This window comes from Ostrea edulis, chromosome 6, assembly GCF_947568905.1.
Source record: "Ostrea edulis chromosome 6, xbOstEdul1.1, whole genome shotgun sequence".
In the NCBI taxonomy this organism is placed as follows: domain Eukaryota; kingdom Metazoa; phylum Mollusca; class Bivalvia; order Ostreida; family Ostreidae; genus Ostrea; species Ostrea edulis.
Window position 1 is genome coordinate 56,601,775 of NC_079169.1, and position 20,528 is coordinate 56,622,302.

The 20,528-nt window shown below is 35.1% G+C and overlaps 1 protein-coding gene across 4 annotated transcripts in view; it reads right to left on the reverse strand.

Moving 5' to 3' along the window:
• The window catches only part of LOC125645464 (uncharacterized), a 202,610-nt gene that overhangs the window by 68,295 nt on the left and 113,787 nt on the right, over positions 1-20,528 (reverse strand). For all 4 annotated transcript variants that reach the window (XR_008795896.1, XR_008795897.1, XM_048871004.2 and 1 more), the window contains 6 exons: positions 18,416-18,588; positions 14,604-14,667; positions 14,338-14,496; positions 13,668-13,806; positions 2,750-2,904; positions 2,452-2,608 (listed from right to left, as the gene is read on the reverse strand). Coding sequence is in view for 2 of the 4 variants with exons in the window: in XM_048871004.2 (XP_048726961.2) it covers positions 2,452-2,608; positions 2,750-2,904; positions 13,668-13,806; positions 14,338-14,496; positions 14,604-14,667; positions 18,416-18,588 (847 nt within the window). In the remaining 2 variants the exon portion in view is untranslated. The remainder of the gene's footprint in view (positions 1-2,451; positions 2,609-2,749; positions 2,905-13,667; positions 13,807-14,337; positions 14,497-14,603; positions 14,668-18,415; positions 18,589-20,528) is intronic.

Genomic DNA, 20,528 nt, shown 5'->3' on the forward strand with positions numbered 1-20,528 from the left:
TCGATTTAAAAACTGATGATACGCAGAACAAGCTCTTGCGTATCGAATCAGTTGAGAGATATAAACTCCATATGCAGGTGAAATGGAATATTGCTACATCAATATGGGAAGTTGACAATGGAGAAGCTAAAATCATCCTATTTCTCATAAAGTTGAGTTGTTAGTTTGCCGTTAATATCTACTTTCAATAAAATATCTAAGTATGAAGCAAAAGTGGACGACTCTGTGGTGTCTTATTTTGAACTGCAGGGACATTTCGAATTGACATATGAATGAAAGTTAATATTGTTACTAGATAATATCGATGTATCTAAATGTCGAATTGAAGGACACAGCAAGAATTTTTTTCTTCTCACGTAGAAGTTTTTGAATAAATTCTGCTTCCTAAGAATATAAAAACAGGTCAGCTAACAAAGGAGCACAATTCGTGCCCATGGGATTTCTGACAGACTGTTGGGAGACCTGATCACCAAAGACCACGAAGACATTGTCAGTGAGGAACTGTAGCATATTTTTTATTTCAACTACAAAGTACTTGTGCGTGGAATCAGAGTGGTGTTTAACAAAGTAATTTTTAGGATGCCTGATCACTAGATATGAATATTTCCGTTTTCCATTTTTGTTGATGAAGCAACTGTCTATGATTTCAAAAAGTCTAGTTTTTAATTTTTTGTGAGGAATGGTCGTGCAAAGCATTGAAAAGTCAAAAGTTTTGATGTTGTTGATTTGAGAAAAGTTTTGCGATTTCAAGTTAGCTAAAAGTTATTTAGAATTTTTAAGAATCCACATTTCATTTACACCACTTCTAGCATATGTAGTCGCGGAGTAAATTAAGTTTGAAGTTTCTCCTTCACAGCTGTTAACATTCCGTGAGGAGTAAAGATAGGGCTTGGTAGAGCACTTACTGGATCCAGCAATGTATCTTTGTTTGCAAGGGTTTTATGTAGTTTAGGAATCCAGTATAGGTAGGGTAACTCATATTCATTCAACCCACCAACTGAGATACCAAATGTGCCTAAAACTGAAGCATGGTTTTGAAGAATTTCAACTTTTGAAAGGGCAGTTGGAGCATGATTGCCAAAAGTGGAGTTCATGCCAACTTCGTTTAAAATACAGTTGTAATAATGAGCCTTACAAACAAAGACAATATTTTTTACAAACTTTGTCAGCTGGAACCAAAGCATATTTCTCATGTAACCTATCTAATTCTTTTATCACTTCTGGTTTACTAAACACAGAAGGGTAGATGCATATCAAGTGATCTTGAATGTTTTATGCAACTAATATCAAATCAAACAAAACGTAATCCAATACTTTGATTAAATGTTAAAATTTATGGGTACAAGTATATCAGACAATTTTGATGTGCTGGGAATGATAGCTTACTTAATTATATATGAGGAAAATTTGCCCAAAATAATTAAGCAACAACATTTTTATCCAAAATTGTATTAAAGATGAAAATTCACTAAGCATTCCAAACACCAAAATTATCCTATGCATGGTAATCATTTGAATCACTACTATCTATGATGAGCTGAAGGTGTTCTGAACATTTGATACCGTGCTGTTTCAATATTTTAAAATCTTGTACAGTCTATCATTTCGAAACAAGAGTACCACAAACGGTACATAATACACACGTGAAAATGCTTACTTAGGGTGTTGATCTTAAGCCATGATTTGTAGAACATTGCTTCAGATAGTATCAGCCATCATCAGACTGTAACATACTTTCTTTGTATTGTATGAATAAAGGGTCTTAGCCTAAACTGTGACAAGAGGTTGATTAGACAAACCAAGAGTTTTGTGTGTAAAGTATTTCCCTAAATTTCACCAAGTTCAACAACCTGTAAATATTTAAAACATCAAAGAAAATTAAACATTGTTGAGAATTAAACTTCTAGCACTATGCACATCTTCAAAGACCCTTAATTCTAAACTGTATAGGGGTTAAAAGGACAAACCATGCCCTTTATTTATAATAATTATTTCCTCAAAATGGACCAAGTCCAACAACCAGTAATTAATGCCTCAAAAAAAACCAAAAAAAAACAACAACACCAGAATCTTTAATTGCCATATCCCCATCCTCCATACCCATACAAATACTCTGTAAAATAAGATGGTCCTAACTTGAAAACTGTGGAAGGAAAAATAAAAGGCAAATGTACTCTTTATGCAATATTTCTTAAAAAGTAACTACCGGGTACATGTATATATATTAAGTTCAACAACCTTTAAATTGAAAAATTAGTGTAGAAAATCATAATCCTTAATTGCCACGTCATCTAGAGTGATCCATAAAGAAGCTGCATTAGCAGCTTGATATGTGACAGAGAAATAAAATTAGAAACAGAAAGCCTCGAATGGACAGACAGAAGGACGTACAGACATTGCTGTACCATAATGCGTCCCGTCTAAAGACGGACATATACTAATTAATCTTACGTGGGTAGTTCCAGCTGTCGACACGCCACCCGTGCATCCTCCACTGAAAATCCATCATCACACACTGTACCCCATGAACTCCCATCAATTTTAATCTCTAGACGACCCTGAGTTTTGTCACTACCGCCACGCAGTCGGATAACACTAGATATATTGACTACAAAGATGATGAGCAAATATGTTAAATATCTCCTCAAGTCACATATTACATATTACACATGCATGCAAATACCTTTGAAAACATTAGCTTTAAAGCTCCATACAGAAAAGGGTTCTTTTATGCATGAATACTACTAACCACAAATTACTCCTGCATCATCTGAATGGTCACATGATGATTGAGTGAATGGGCATTCCATGAAATCTGTTTCATTTCCCTGACAATTTACTCTATCAACATGAACAGGCCCAATGCCTTTTCCAAAGCCTGCATTCAACACAGCTATACCATATCTGTATAATGATAGCAATAGTGAAAACCTACTTGCCTTTATCAAACAAGTTACTTAATGTAAGATCGACAAATGATAATTTAAAGCCCAAAAAAATGTAAGGTTACAGTAACCTGCTGGGGAAAAAAAGGGGGGGTCAGTAGTTCGGATTTTTTATTATTTTTGTGTGTGTGTGTGGCTATTTCGTGTACTTGTTGAATATCTTGGCAGTTTTAAACAACCTCATCAACTACTAGGGATTAATATAATCCTTCATTATTACAAGTGTAGGATAGGGAAATTCCACCGAGGGAACAAGATTCGCAGTCTAGGACGAGCTAGATTTGCCGAGTCCTAAGACAGCAAATCTTGTTCCAGAGGTGGAATTTCCCTATCCCACACAAGTAAATAATGAAGGATTATTTTTCTCACATTTTACCTACAGTTTAGTGCATAAATTTAGGAAATTTGAGAAAATTCTAAATTATCGAAATCCTCGTTTCAACTTCGATGCAAAAACTTATTAGATATAGGCAGAAAAGTCAGCATGTCTGAATATAGTTTACACTGCAAGTGTAAACTAAAAAACCCAAGGTTGTCCACCAGAAAGCTAAACTACATAAAAATTTAAAGAAAACAATGCAAAATATTTTTACTTCACCGTGTAACATAAATCTTCATCGTGTAACGTAAATCATAAAAAATATATGACATCACAATCAAATGACGTCGCAGTAGTGTGAGACAGAAAAATCTCACATGGCTGTCTCACATGGGAAAGTCGATCTCACACTGGTGATGTACGTGAGAAAGTATGTGTTATCTCATGCAGTTTCCACACAACTTTACATTCACTGTTCTTTGGTTGGTTAGTTAAATCTTGCCCGAGAATTTTTCACCCATATGGAGATGTCACCATTGCCGGTGAAGGGCTGCACAATTTAGGCCCATGTTCAGTGTTTATGGCCTTAGAGCAGGAAGGGATCTTTATCATGCCACACCTGCTGTGACATGGCCTCGCTTTTTGCAGTCTCATTTGAAGGATCGCTCTATTTAGTTGCCTCTTACAACAAGCAAAGGGTACTGAGGACTGGACATACCCACAGGTTCTTTACAATGAAGTCATGATTTTGGTTGAAAATATCTATAAATGTTGCAGAATTTTGGAATGGTACAATAACACTTACTGAATCTTTCAGGTGAGCACATTCTTTGAAGGTCAGAGATAAAATACTTGTCATTTTCACTAAACCCCCAATGGCAGAAGTTGTCATTTTTATAGAAGTGGAATAATAGCAGATTCGGTTCTGGAAGACAAAGTGCAGGTAGGTTGCTTTTTTTTTTTTTACCTCTATCAGACCTGTGATTCTTCCGTCGGAAGACAAAATCTCCCGAATTTGAGCCCCCCTTCCGTTCCTTCCGTTAAAATGTAAAATCTTCCGTCATTTCAAATTTTCAACAACAAAAATTTTCTGAGCGCCATTTTTCGATATTGATAAGGAAAAACCCCGAGACAATCGAAAGTCGTCTATTTTTCTGTCACAGTGACTGCACAGGTAAACGTCAATTAACGAGGGTACAGTAATTACTGAAGCCATTTGAGGAGTTTATGATTACACAGCAATTAGTGATAATAAACAATTAGTGGATGATTAAAAAGATTGTTTTTGCCACACGCTCTGGTGATTAGGAAGTGATACCGACAGTTGAAGTCGGACGATCTTTGATGCTGTTGAAAACTTGGTAAGGAGCAGGTGGGAAAAGAAAGTGGGCACTGAAGATGTTCGTAATATGTGTGGACAGAATGACACAATTGTATTAGAACGGATTATCTCTAACTGAACTGTATATTCAAAGATGGATACGGCAAGACGACGATGGGTGTGCACAGTTCGAATTTTCTCAATATTTATTTACACATGCATTGTATAAATAGTACGTGGCCAAGTCTTGTAACATATATTTGTTCACTACACGTTTCACTGGGAAAAAAAACACACCACGTTTTCAGATATGCAATGTAGTTCTTTTATGTGAGAACATGTTCTTTATATTATTTAGCTCACCAGTGCTGAAATCTCAAGTGAGCTTAAATTTGTTAGTAGGCCTAGATCTAATATGTTGGTCAACTTTTCTGAAAAGTGATAATTGTTATAACTTGTTATCTCTGTAATAAATATATAAATATAACAAGTTTTGTTCTTTTAATTGTGGTTTTTAAGGTATTGACTTAAGAATTATCAATGTTCTTAACACAAAAAAGGAATTATCAATGTTCTCAACACAAAAAGGATCTGATGATTATGAACTCAGACACTTGTAACACAAAAAACTACTAGTAGCATGATTTCATTAGCCAATGAACACACAAAAACGGTTAAAAAAAATGTCGATAAAAAATCTCCAGTTTTCAGACCAAAACTCCAGCTGAAAATTTTCAAATCTCCAGTTGTGGCATGACAGTTCTGTCACAGGTCTGCTCTATTAAGAGAAAATAAATATGAATTGACAGATAGTTTTTGTTCACTTGAGAGATTTCTGTTGTAGGATTTTAATGAAGATTTGCAGTGGGTGCCCTGACATAGGTCTACATAATTTTTCGAGCCTCAAAACCAGCCTCACTCAGGCCGAGTCATGGTCATTCATGAATACTGTTGCCTGGAAACAACAGGTTATCATCATCATCCTAAAGTCCTGTAGATTTAACTTGTCTCCAATTTCTTCGCTTCCAATATCAAAGTTGTAATGATATAAACTGTTTATTGAATCTGACAGGTGTTTCCGTTGGGGACCGCGCGTGTTTGCTGGCCTTGCAGTTTTAGCCTGGGAAAATGCTGATATTTCATTCATACTTGTAACTTGATAATGCCATGCCTTAGCATTCTAATATTCATTCGGAGTTTGCTTGTCTTACTATTAACATGTACATAGTGTAAATAAAGCATTCGTGAAACCGTAAAGGCTCTGTAGTGCCTTTATTAAATACATGTATTACTAAGAAAACTACAACATGGTGTCAGAAGTAAAACTGGATTAATTATCGGATTAACAATGGCCCAAAGACTTCAGCCACCGAGTGTATTGACTTTGCATGGGAATTTAAAAGAAAATTGGAGACGTTTTCAGCAGCAGTTTCAAATTTATTTGTCTGCGTCAGAAATAGGTAAAAAAGGCGAAGAAATCCAGGCCAACACCTTTTTGCACATCATACGACCTGATGCGCTTGAAATATATAATACATTCACCTGGGCAGAGGCAGGGGATCAGAAAAAACTTGCCAAAATTGAGAAATTTACCGCATACTGCAATCCGAAGAAAAATGTGGCGTATGAACGACACATCTTTAACAGACGGAGTCAAAATCCCGGTGAGAAAATAGATGCATATGTGACGGAATTACGCATTCTAGCCAAATCGTGTGAATTTGGAGATTTACATGATTCCTTAATTCGCGACAGAATTGTCTGTGGAATCGCCAGTGACTCGGTAAGGAGGAGACTACTGAGGGAATGCGACCTCACATTGGATAAAACAATGGATATCTGCAGGGCGGCGGAAACATCTGACAACCAAATGAAAACATTTGTGGAATCAAAATCCACGGAACAAAAAATCGATGCAGTTCAGAAAAGAGGTGGGAAGAAATTTGGAGCAACAAATAAAACCGAAATAAAACATATCCAGAATTGTAAAAAATGTGGAAAATCACATGCTTTGCAAAAATGCCCAGCTTACGGACAAACATGTCACGAATGCGGAAAACCGAATCACTACGCAAAAATGTGCCGATCTAAGAAGACAAAAAGCAAGAAAATTCATGGAGTTGACCCAGAATCAGATTCCAACAGTGAATTCAGAATAGAAACTGTAGAAGATATACATGACACCCGAAGAAAGTGGACTACGACACTGAAAGTAGAAAATACAAATGTAAAGTTCAAAATAGACACAGGTGCTCAGTGTTACATTATTCCAAAGAACATGTGCGATAAATTGGGAATAACGAAATTACAGCAGTCTAAAGTAAGACTTATATCATATACGGGCCACAAGTTAAACATAGATGGCAAAATTCGGTGCACAGTACAGCACAAGAATAAATATTATGCGCTGCAGTTTTACGTTGTACCTGGAAAGGTGGATCCCATTATAGGATTAGCGTCATGTGAGGAAATGAACATCCTGAAACTTATTGAAACAGTAAGTGAATCTAAGACCGCAGAAGAAATTTTTCGAGATTTCTCAGATGTGTTTGAGGGCATAGGATGCATGAAAGGCAAACATCATATTCATATCGACAAAATTGTTCCACCAGTTGTTCATGCACCGAGAAAAGTATCCTTCAAAATGCGCGACAAATTAAAAGAAGAACTGGACAGAATGGAATCATTAAACGTCTTAGAAAAAGTCAACAAGCCCTCTGAATGGGTAAACTCATTGGTTATAGTAGAGAAACCAAACAGAGTGAGGATTTGTCTGGATCCCCGTGATCTTAACAAAGCTATTAAACGAGAACACTATCCTATGAAAACTGTAGATGACATCACACATCAGCTTGCAGGGGCCAAAGTATTCAGTACTTTGGACGCCTCCTCTGGATTCTGGGGTATAGTACTTGACCAGGAAAGTTCAAAGCTAACAACATTTAATACTCCGTTTGGGAGGTATCGCTACAAACGAATGCCATTTGGAATTTCATCTGCACCAGAAGTATTCCAAAAAAGGATGTCTCAAATCTTTGAAAAAATTGAAGGATGTGATGTCATAATGGATGACATTCTTATATGGGGTAAATCTGTACAACAGCATAATGAAAGACTCTCGAGAGTTTTAAAGGCAGTGCGTCATGAGAAAATAAAATTGAACAAGAAGAAGTGTAAAATACAGATGAACGAAGTTAAATATATGGGTCACATTTTCGGAGAAGATGGACTAAAAACTTGTAATGACAGAATCAAAGCCATAAGTGAATTCCCAGAGCCTACAAATGTAAAAGAATTGCAGAGATTTTTGGGAATGGTAAATTACATAGGAAAATTTATTCAAAACCAAGCCACGATCACAGAGCCCTTGAGGGAGTTACTTGAAAAAACCGTTGCATGGCACTGGCATGAAAAACAACAACAAAGTTTTGATCAGCTGAAGTCCGTGCTCATCAGTGCTCCAGTACTAAAGTACTTTAATCCGGACGAAGACATCACACTCTCTGTAGACGCGTCATCAACAGGACTAGGAGCCTGCATTTTACAAAATGGACAGCCAGTTGCCTATGCTTCTAGATCATTAAACAAATCGGAACGAAATTACGCACAGATAGAAAAGGAACTGCTAGCAATTGTGTTCGCTTGCAAGAAATTTCACCAATACATCTATGGCCAAAACAACCATGTAGAATCTGACCACAAACCCCTTGTTCAAGAAAACATTGTCATCGGCGCCACCGCGCATTCAACGTATGATGATTAAAGTACAGCCGTACGACCTGAATGTCAAATACAAACCAGGGAAATATCTGTACATAGCGGATACCTTAAGCCGTGCGACTGAGTCAGAATCAAGTCAAAGTGACAAGGATGAATTTGAAGTGTTTGATGTTCGTTACTTGCCGATATCGGACGAAAAGGTAAACGAATTGGCGATAGAATCTGCAAAAGATAAAGAAATAAATGCCTTGCAGAAAGTAATTCTTGAAGGCTGGCCGGATGATATTACAGAGTGATGTAAAAAACTTTATGGTGTATCAGACTCATATATATAGAATTTATATAATTATATATTCAATGTATTCCTGTGTAATCATTGATATATTATCTTGTAAGAGGTTGTGGTAAAGACAACACTCCAACGGTAGGTCATGTGCTTGAACCTCTTACCTCAAATTATTTCAGAAAAAAAATAATTGTAAAATTAATTGTGTTTGCTAAGGCATATATTTGTTTACCGTAAATTCTAATCTCAAAGGGAAGGTGTAATGATATAAACTGTTTATTGAATCTGACAGGTGTTTCCGTTGGGGACCGCACGTGTTTGCTGGCCTTGCAGTTTTAGCCTGGGAAAATGCTGATATTTCATTCATACTTGTAACTTGATAATGCCATGCCTTAGCATTCTAATATTCATTCGGAGTTTGCTTGTCTTACTATTAACATGTACATAGTGTAAATAAAGCATTCGTGAAACCGTAAAGGCTCTGTAGTGCCTTTATTAAATACATGTATTACTAAGAAAACTACAACAAAAGTCATCATATGAATTTGCCATGTTGCAGTTTTGGGCCTAGTTCTAGTGGTTGCAGACAGTATTTAATTCAAAATGAAACAACAGAACAGTTTGTTTAATGTTTCTGTTTTATTCATTCATGAAATTCTAGTCTGTTTACAAAATAAACCAGGGATTTTCCACCCTGTTGTAGGGGGCCGAAATTCGGCCCCATTCCCAGTACATAATAGTGGTATTTTTTCCCAATTTGTCACCAAAAATTCCCAATTTCAGTCAAATAAAAAATTGTCTTGTCCTGCAATATTGTCAAGGGAAAATGGAAATATTCAGAAAATGAGTTATCAAATGAAAAAATATATTTATTTACAAATTGTGGACCGGAGACCCGAGATCACCAAAAGATCGGAACGTCTACCTGAAATTTTGGTCCGTCGATCCACCTGATCTGAAGTCTACAGTAGGCTAAGGCCATGCCAATTTGTAATCTAGTTTGTCGGATTCGCCGCTTCTATTTGTAACAAATCCAAATTATAATATTGTCAAAAAATAATATCCGCCCGCGTGTTCAAAAATATCCGTAAATATTTTTTTTAGTTTTTACAACAAGCGCACAAATAACCTTGATGTATATGCTGACAAATGACAGAAGCGCGGGCTCTCGAGAAATTTCCTAACAGTGTAATACGGTTAAGTTATTCATGATGTCTATCTTAATATGTGCAATACTTCATAACACTGAATTGGAAGTTGTTCCTTATGCTGGAATCGAACTGGAAGCCGATGAAACTTTTGAAGCGCTATTCGATGCCACTATTTAGAGAACATTGATAGCATATGATTGATTGTTTCATTAGCCTATATATTGACTGAAGTCTCTCTTGAGAATATTTCACTCACATGAAGACGTTACCATTGCCGGTGAAGGGCTGCAAAATTTAGGCCTATGCTCAGCGCTTATGGCACTGAGGGATCTTTATCGTGCCAAACCTGCTGTGACAAGGATCTCAGTTTTTGCAGTCCTAACTGAAGGACCGCCCCATTTATTCGCCTCTTACAACAAGCAAGGGGTACTGATCGATGACTATTTTAAACCGGACCGACAGTTAACGACAAATTCACAAAAGGTTTGGTGATGTCATATCAAAATTCAAGAAAATGCTCAAAGCGATGCAATGGATATTGCATTTGCAATGAATGTCAAAACTGGATGTGTCCCTAGCAATATGCATATCTCAGAATTGAAAGTTTGTAGAAATGAAACTTAAATAAAATGCTTCAAAAAGACCTTGTCAGTTAATGTTGCAAAGTACATGTATTAGGTATAAAGAAAATAAGTCTTTGAAACCTGAAATACTTCTTATTTATTGTAAACTATATCAACAAAGTTGAAAAATATTAAGTTTATGTGGTAAACAAATGATATCTGACGATTTTAGATCTTTATTTTTAGGCGCCCGCTTTTTAAAATCACACTTAATTCAATTAAAAATATTTATATTTCTTGTATTCGCTCGCCTCATAATTTTTATCTCCAAAATTAAAAATAATATTTGTAAAATAATTTCGCCCTCTCGCCTCACTTTTTTTGTTTGAAAATCCGAAGAACTATTTTACAAATTGGTGTGGCCTAAATTAACTATAAATTGTTCATAGTTTTCGAAAAATGAAAGTTACATGATTCTACTGTCTTCAAATTTTCTCCATATAAATAATATTTAGCAGCACTACCATCATAGTTCGTTTTTTAAAACACTCTAGAAATATCGGTAACTTTTCGAACCTATCTGAGAGTTATTAGGTATATATCATGTAGTAAGAATATATTTTCAGTATACTTTGTTTGAAAATAAATTTTTGAAGGTGTAATTACCAGAAATGGTGATATTGTATGCTACATTGTATAAAGCAGTTAGTTAAGATTTAGTTTACTTTTATCATTAATATTAACCTGTATATCTAGAGATATATTTACTTTACAAAATGATTTTATTAGATATGAAAATATAAGTCCTAAAGCCTGGTGATTTTCCTACTTAATGAACAAGTGTATTGGCATAGATAAGTATGAAAGAGTTTCATGACGAATTAGATCATGATTTAAAAAATAATTTATATATGGTTGGACTGTTTATGTCAATTAAATTTCACAGCAATACAATATATATTGAAACTCCATGATTAAATCCAAATTTAATTCAACTTTAATTTAATTTCCTTACTTATAACGTACAAGTTGATTTTGTTTCTATTTAACAAAATTTCAACTAGTATTCAAAAATATAAATTATACACAATATCATTAGCCATGTACGTAAGTAAAATGGGGAAGATGCTGTCCTTTTTCTCTCCCTGACATTTTTGAAGAACCACCTGAGATCTGGGAAGGTCCACTTGGAAATTTGAAAGTTCATGCATCATTGAAAAATAGTTTTAAGTATCATTTAACCCCAATCTAATTAAAATCAGACCTTCTCTAACCGTTACACTGGAGACCAGTGTAAAACGGTTAGAGAAGGTCTGATTTTAATTAGATTGATTTAACCCTGATTGCAATAAAAAACATAATGTTAAGATAGGAAGAAGAGAAAATATTCATCTTTTTATAGATATCAAGTGTATTTTAAGAAATATGTTGTTAAACTGTGAATTTTTAAAATTCCCAATTTCGACAAAATGCCGTAAAAATTCCCAATTCCAAAGGCCCAGGCCCCATTCCCAAAATGGTGTGGAAAATCCCTGTAAACTCTGCATATTAATATTCTGATGAGGGTTTTTTGTTTAAATTAGGTCTGTAGTTATTTCTTTCCTCATTATACCTCTGCATTATTTCATAGTTTGACTGTTTGACGTCAAGAATTAATTGTGAAGATTTTAAAAGAAATAACAATATTTAGAGGCACCCTTGTTTATTATGACTTAATACATGTATGTACAGTTTGCCTGTCAGATCCCAAGTAAAAAAGAGTGTAAAAGATTGTATATATTTTGAGGCCCGAAGACTTCAGTGACCATGAAACTTAATTACAATAATTCTTCCCCTTGCATCATGGGTGTTCCATAGCATATATGATCTGATGCTTTTAAAGATTAAAGAAGTTGATTATGTTTAAATGTTACTGGACAACATGCAGGCAACCACCAATCACATATAAGCCACCTGTGACGTACAAATGAGATTATTTCATGAAGTAACAATTTTCATTATGGTATGGCTATAATTTTCTAATTTCTCTTCTCACAATGTTCCTTAAATCACCCTTATATAAATATTTGTAATGAATTTTTCAAAGTCTCAGCCAAGTTTTCTTATAAGCAAACAATCTAATCAATGTAAAATAGAGAAAATAACTTCAATCCACCTCAAAATGTTAGAAATAAAGACTTCTGTTTCTGGGATTGTTGTTCATTAATTACTCAACATGAGGTCCATGGACTCCTAATATTAACACAAATTTTAGTTTTCAGAAATTATTGACTAATAGATGTGTGCTAGCTATCATGTCTTTTTAACTCCTGAGTATTCAGCACATTTAGTAGAAAATCCATTGCTCATAAAGATGCCCATACATATAGATTGTGTATTTAATGAACAGGAATAAAGAGAAATTCTGCTGCATTTAAATTGTCAACATACGACCAATACAGTCCTATCCTGGGACCAAAGTTACTCCTGAACCATGGGACATGAATTTCACAATATTGGTGGAAGCTAGGCCAATTGATCATTATGATAATGCAACAGTTTGCCAGCTTGATGTTCAGCAGTATAAAGAAGATTTTTATTGCATTTTCATATGTATATGACTAATCTAGCCCCACATGGCAGCTAAACCCTGGAGGCTCCATTCCCATTATAATCAGGCAAATGTTTTGCATCCTTGATATCCAGAAAGTCAAAAACATTTTCTAAGATATGATGCATTTTGATATATGACGACTTTAGCTCCACCCTGGAACCACCTAGAACACAGGATTTATGAATTTCATAGGTTTGACATGTATGGTTCATCGCTCAAATAATCAAGCCGCCGGACTGTCAAGTTTGATTGCTAGATGTCCAGAACTAAAGAAGATTTTCTGAGATATTTTGCATTTTCAATACAAGATCCCCCTGGGGACTCAACCTTGAACCTAGGGGTCAAAATTTTCAGTTTTTGGTAAAGGGCTCATTGTTTATCATATTGAGGGTAATTGTTTGACTTTTTGATGTCAAAAAGTAAAGAAGATTTTCGAAAATTACATCAATTTTGATGGTTTTGGCTACACCCCTCAGGCCCCAGGAAGGCAAAGTCCATGAAATTCTCAATTTTTGTTCCCCTTCACCCAAAAATGTTATATAACCAAAATTGGTCCAACCGTTCCAGTCAAGAAGAAGCTGAAAGAGTTCAAAAGTTTACGACTGTTGCATGACAGCTAGTGGACAAACAATAACGGACAAAAATACATGAAAACAATAGGTCACCTGAGTGACCTAGAAAGACGTTTAAATATTCTCTAGAGTTATACTTCATAACAATTAAAGGTTTTACTTTTTCACTATAACTAACAAACAATTCAATAACTGACTTTGCTATTTCTAGATGTTTGCAGACGACTGTGGCATCATTGTCGTCCCAGTTTTGATCACAAACTGTAGACCAAATGCCGTCTGTGACCACCTCCACTCTTCCCATGTTGGTCGTGTTTCCATTCACCAAACGAATATCTTAAAAAAGGTAAAACACCCATTTATACATATCTACTATCACTTCTAGACAGTGCATCTTTTTATAGTATGTTCCCCTTGACAGTGTCCCAATGATGCTTCATACCAAATTTGAAAAGAATTGAAATAGTAGTTATTAAGAAGTTAAAATGTTCAATTATCAACACACAATGAAGGACTCTGACCAAATACAATGGGTCACCAGAATGACCCAAGTGACCTAGCTAACAAGTTATCAGTTGATAAAGTAAAAAACTTATGATATACATGTTTGGCTGTAAAATATCAATCTGAAAACTCAACACCTTTGCGGGTTACGTTAAAGAATATTTCACATGTCACTAAATATTCTGACTTTTTGAGCAAAACTAATTCTTTTCATGCCAAAATTAAATTTAAATGTGCTTTACTCATGAGATTTTATGTGCCTTTGTGTGTCATAAGTGACCTCGAGCAAGAAGGTGTGATAACATGAGAATTCCAATTAAGAGAAAATACAATTTCCCTGATTTTAAACAGAGAAATACATACCATGTAAGCAAGGTTTCCCGTTATCCTCACATTGACAAGCCTCTCCTGTATATCCTGCTTTACACTGACAAGTCCCGCGGGTTCTATCGCAAGATTGTGTGTGCATCCTCACACATGCACATTTGTCACAATCTTGACCAAATGTCCAATCTGGGCACACTAAATTGCAGAACATGAAAGATTAGCTTTGATATTGCTCACAAATTTAAAATTAATTCGTCAAATGTATTCTACGTAAGGAAGAATACTACTGATTATATCCTCACCACATGAGGTCCCTGCCGCAACAATTCTGTCAATGGCTGTTCTTTCCCCCATTGTGATCTTTATCTAAATGACAAATATAATGGATTAACACTAGTTGAAATATTTTGCATCTTTAGAATACATTTGGGCAACACGAACGCATTGAACACAAACGCTGCTGCTGTAAGGAACCATAAATGTGTATTTGTTGATAAAATTGCCATTATTCCCTTCAAGTATCTTTTAATTGTTGACAAATTTCACCCCGAAAAATGATCAACTTCATCTGTGCTCAAAGTAAACACATTGTCATTTTATAATACATAGAGTTCACTAAAAACCCATGTTGATAAGTTGTCTTTAAGATTATAATTTGATAGTTTGCATGCAACCTTCTGCAACAAGTTACTAAATCTAATATGTTATGCATGAAAAAGTTTGTCTTCATTTCAATAACAGTCCAGATGTTCCACTTTTGAATCAATAAACAGATACAGTACACCACACCAGTTTTGTACACACCACCTTGGAAAGACCACAGTGGAAAATCCAAGGAGATACACTGTGTCCTCTGTGTTCCACAGTGTGTGTTATTTGCGAATACACACAGCTGCTAAGAGCTTTGTTCTGGCCACTGGCACCTTGCAGGAGATGTGAAAATGTGCCACAGGCCAAATAATCAAGATAAGGGTGGAATTTTGAGAAAAGAAAAAAATGTCAATATTTTCCCCCTGATACTTATGTTGTTTTTCAGCATTTTGAGCCAATTCCAACGATACCAAACACTATTATTATGTTTTTAAGAAAATTTGGTTTTGAAATTTTTTCTTTTCGTCTTCTTTCTTCATTAAAATATTCTTAAATTCTATGTTTAAATAATGCGTACTTGTAGGCAATTCCTATTTTGAATGCGAATTAGTATATTCAGTAAATGAAAAGCATACATGTACAACATGTGATAGGGATATTTAATAATTACTGATGTGCTCTCTCTGACAAATGCGCTGTTTAACATAATTAATTCCATCATATTGTGTTAATATGCATCTTGACAAATATAACTTGATCCAATATAGAAATTAGAGCATTGTCGATGATTAACAAATTGAAATTAATTTATTACATAATTAATAGAAGCAAACATACAAACCATCGAATGATTTATTTTTAAAATCCCGGGTTAATTACATTTGACCGAGACTTATGTTCAATGTACTTTGATAAAGGCTTTCATTAAAAAAAATGTTCATCGGGAGTGTCTGGATAATGCAATGATTTTTGTATAATAAGTATATACCATGCAAATTCCTAGGGTCTTTGTCACAGTATAACTAAATTACGGTTAGCTAGTTTGGGTTTTGACTTCTTACGAAAAGTGTGAAATACATTGGGTCAGCACAATATCAGATCTAGTCTAATATCAGGGGTATCTTAGGCCAACCCAATATATTTCACACTTTCCACAAGAAGCTAAGCACTTCTGTTGATTTCAAATACACAATCGGATTAGCTGACCCCCATTGTTCTACTGAGGCGAAAAACCCTTCGAATTTGCATGGAATGTACAAGTTATACACAGGTCATTGTTATAGTCATACAGCATAGTACCCCTAACCCTACAAACATTTTTTTTACTTTTTAAAATAAGTTAATCATTGAATAACGAAGTATGACCAAACTGCAGATTGAACTTTATAGAGTCCCGTGCTAACATTACTTATATTTTTCAATGTATCAGAAGGGGTATGTTGCCGGTTAAGTTGTGTAAAATTCTTAACAAGCAATAAGATAACAACAAAAAATGGTGCTTAAATTATCCGATTACGAAAACCTGTACATGTGTGTGTGTGTAAGGGGGGGGGCGGGGGGGGGGGTAGTAGTCTGAAACTGTCTCAATTTCCCCTTCCGACTTCAATTTCTTAAATCGCGCAGTGGGTAGGTCGCTACAAGGCTAAATCCCTAGCTTTCATATTACACCCTCTCCGATTCTACGTGCCTGTAATCAATATTTATCAGGATGTAAAACCTCTGGTGTCAAATGCAACTAGTTCATGAAAAAAGACTAATACCAATATAAACAGAAATGACTTAACGATTATTTGCTTTTATTCATATGCGCTATCGATTATCAAAATCTTTAATTGCTATATGAAATCATTTTAAAATTTAGATGCATTAGATAATGAAAGAGAGAGAGAGAGAGAGAGAGAGAGAGAGAGAGAGAGAGAGAGAGAGAGAATTGGTAATCATTGATTATAATATTCATGAATGTATATGCAGATACTGGAAGTTTAATACATTCAGTAGAAATCTTGAAAGTACCATTTCTTTCTGATTAATCATCCATCCCCTTTCATTGTGATATTTTTTTTAATTTCCCAAATTGTTTTCTTTACACATTAAATTATTCCGCCGACACAGATTAGGACTAATGAATGAGCCCCCCCCCCCCCCCCCCCCCCCCCCCCCCCTTAGCTCCTGAAGATTATTTGTCCACGAAGGCACAGTTGACCCCAAACCCATTGCTAGCGGAGATGAGATGAATTTTACCCCCGTATTAAGTTATAATTGACCAAAACCTAGTACGTTTGTTTTACAACTTTCATTCAGAAGACGCACAAGTTTCTGAGTCACTGAATAAACGAGAAAACGTCTGCATTTTTAATTCAATCGTTGTCAACTGTATACTTTGTGATCTTTCAAGACTACATGTACTCAATTCAATTTATTGGATCTCATCACCATTATGCAATGGCACACAAAATATAAAGACAAACAGCTGTTATATATATAATACATGCGTGTAATAAAGTATTTATCAAGTTAGAAAAAATTGTGTTATTATTAATGTGAAGTACGGGCATTCTAGGTAGGGGAGCATATTTTATTTTATTATTTTCTTAATGAAAGTACAGAGTTTTCTAAAGGTTTGTTTAAAAGTAAAGATATTTTTAATTTTTATTTGTTTAGGTGATAAAATTTTTATTCTTAATTTGCTCACATATATACATCATTAATATCTGTTTTCTCAATCAATAATCGAATATCAATATCATCAATAACATGTTGATACAAAGCATATTTACTGGAGTACGATAAATCTCATATTTTGTTTGTTTGTATGTTTCTTTTTTTTCACGCATTCTTCCGTCAATTATTGTATACGAATTAAAAAATCTACTTTCACTTCCTCCCAAAAATGACCAAAACCTAATAAATGTAAAATTTTAGTGCTTAATTTTACTAGTCATTATTATCAACTGTTTAGTCATAATTAAAGCGTGCAATCCACACCTACTGTTTCGTGCAAATCGTGTAGACTGTTCAGGAAATGGGAAGCGTGTCGTGCAAATCGTTCCGTGCAAACCATTCAGCGTTTCGTGCAAACCGTTCACATGCAAGAATCGTTTCGTTCCGTGTAAAGCGTTCCATGCAAAGCGTTCAGTGCAAGAATCGTTTCGTTTCGTGCAAGTGGTGTAGTAGTACGCTTCAGGGTTTGTACCCTATTTTTTCCGGAACGTTAGCGGAAACTCAACAATTTTTGTCCTTGGCCTTATGTGTTTTGCAAATGCACAAGCACAGAATATGCATTTTTTAGCAAGGTATTAGGAAGTAAAGCAAAATAATTTCATGCATTTACATATCATGTCATATGTGGTCGGCAATGAAAGTAGGATAATATGTTAATTGATCAACCCCATTTTTTCCAAATCAAGGAACTAAAATGACTATAAATTTGTTATAATGCCACCCTCGATAGGCTGAGACAAAAGCTCAAAAGCTGGCGATATAACGAGGTAACTCTGTGTGTGTGTGTATGTGTGTATCATACCTGATTTATAGGACGCTTTCCATTTATTTCTGTGTATTTGGTTGTCCAGTTTTTCGGAGACTGGCCTGACAGAGTGGCTACTGTTGATTCCAAGTTCATACTGTCTATTGTTGATACTATTATTGTCCCACGTCCATTAACCACATAGTCGAAATATAGGCAGAACTGTTTCCCTAAACACAGCAGAAACCTCATGTCAGTTCTACATGACTTTTAATTTAAATTATGAGATAAATTATTAATGAATACTAAATTAACACAATAGGCCCATGGGCCACATCACTCATCTGAGTAGCAGTTCCTAGCAATAAAACAATTAGCTTGAGTGAAACTATCATTATACAAGCAGTTTGGTTTTTTCAAAGGTAATAACTAACAAGATCTCGAGGCCCATGGGCCTAGAATCACTCTTCTGATACATTGTAGAATAGGCAAAAATTCTCAATAACCAAGATTCATCAATTAACAAAGTTTGATGATGTTAAGTCAAATAGTACCTGAAAATTTAAATGTAACTGTCCAAAAGTAGGTCACGGTGACCTACTTTTGGTCGACACACTGAAGACTCAAGATGCATCAACTGACAAGTCAAATAGTATTCAAATAAAGCCATCAAATTCCAAAAGAAGGCCACAGTGACCTACTTTTTGGTAGACACACTTCAAAGACTCAAGATGCATCAACTGACAAAGTTTGATAATTGAAGTCAAATAGTATCTGAAATATTTAGATATAAACGTCAAATTCCAAAAGTAGGTCACAGTGACCTACATTTTGGTCGACACACTCTGAAGACTCAAGACCCATCAACTGACACAGTTTGATGATTGTAAGTCAAATAGTATCTGAAATATTCAAATATAGCCGTCAAAATCCAAAAATAGGTCACAGTGACCTACTTTTTAGTCAACACACTCTGAAGACTCAACATGCATCAACTGACAAAGTTTGATAATTGTAAGTCAAACAGTATCTGAAACATTAAAATATAGCCATCAAATTCCAAAAGTAGGTCACAGTGACCTACTTTTTGGTCAACAAACTATGAAGACTCCAGATGCATCAACTGACAAAGTTTGATGATCCTAGCTTTCATAGTGTCCAAAATATGCATCTAAAATTGAAAATGTGAAATTTGAATGTCTGCAAAATTCAAAAAGTAGGTCACTGTGACCTACTTTAAAAAAAAAATAAATATGTTTCGAGGCCTCTAGACGCATCAGCTTACAAGCTTTGATGATTCTAAACCTCTCAGTATCTGAAATAACAACCTAAAATGTATTCATAAATGATTAGCCATAAAATTCAGATAGTAGGTCATGGTGACATACTTTTTACATGACGCACTTCAAGGTCCCATGATCCATCAACTGACAACATTTGATGATCATAGGCTCAAAAGTGTCCAAGATATGCATCAAAATCCATTTAATAATAATTACCTACGAAATTCAAAAAGTAAGTCACCATGACCTACTTTTGAGACAACATGATATTAGGTCCTAAGATGCATCAACTGACAAAATTTGATGATCCTAGTCCTTATACTAAGCAAAATATCAAAGTTTTAACGAAACAAAATTTAAGGTCAACTTTGAAGTGACCTTGAGACCACATCCTTTGCCCCAGGATGATGCCTTGAACAATTTTTTTTATCTACAAGCTATCCTCATCCTTATGCATAAGTTTGGTGATAATTTGCCCAGTGGTTCTTGAGAAGATTGTTTAGCAACCACTAATTTTGTTTGCATTTTCCTAATTATATCCCCTTGTTAAAGGGTCACAACCCTAGTTTTAGTACAAATGAAAGCCCTTGGGCCAAGGATACCCTGTGACAAATTTGACAAAAATTGGCCAAGGGCTTCTTGAGATATAGCCCTTTTTCCAAAAAGTTGACGCACACTGCACGCCAGACATATGGCCATATGATTAGCTCTTTGAGCCTTTGGCTCAGAAGAGCTAAAAATTCACTAATCATCAAACTTAATTATTAAACCCGACTACAAATTCATTATATATGTTATCCTCACCTTTCGTGCCCTTGTCGACGGGTATTGCCTTTGATATTAACAAATTTCATCTAGGATGCTTTGTGCCATTTAGTTTGGCTCCC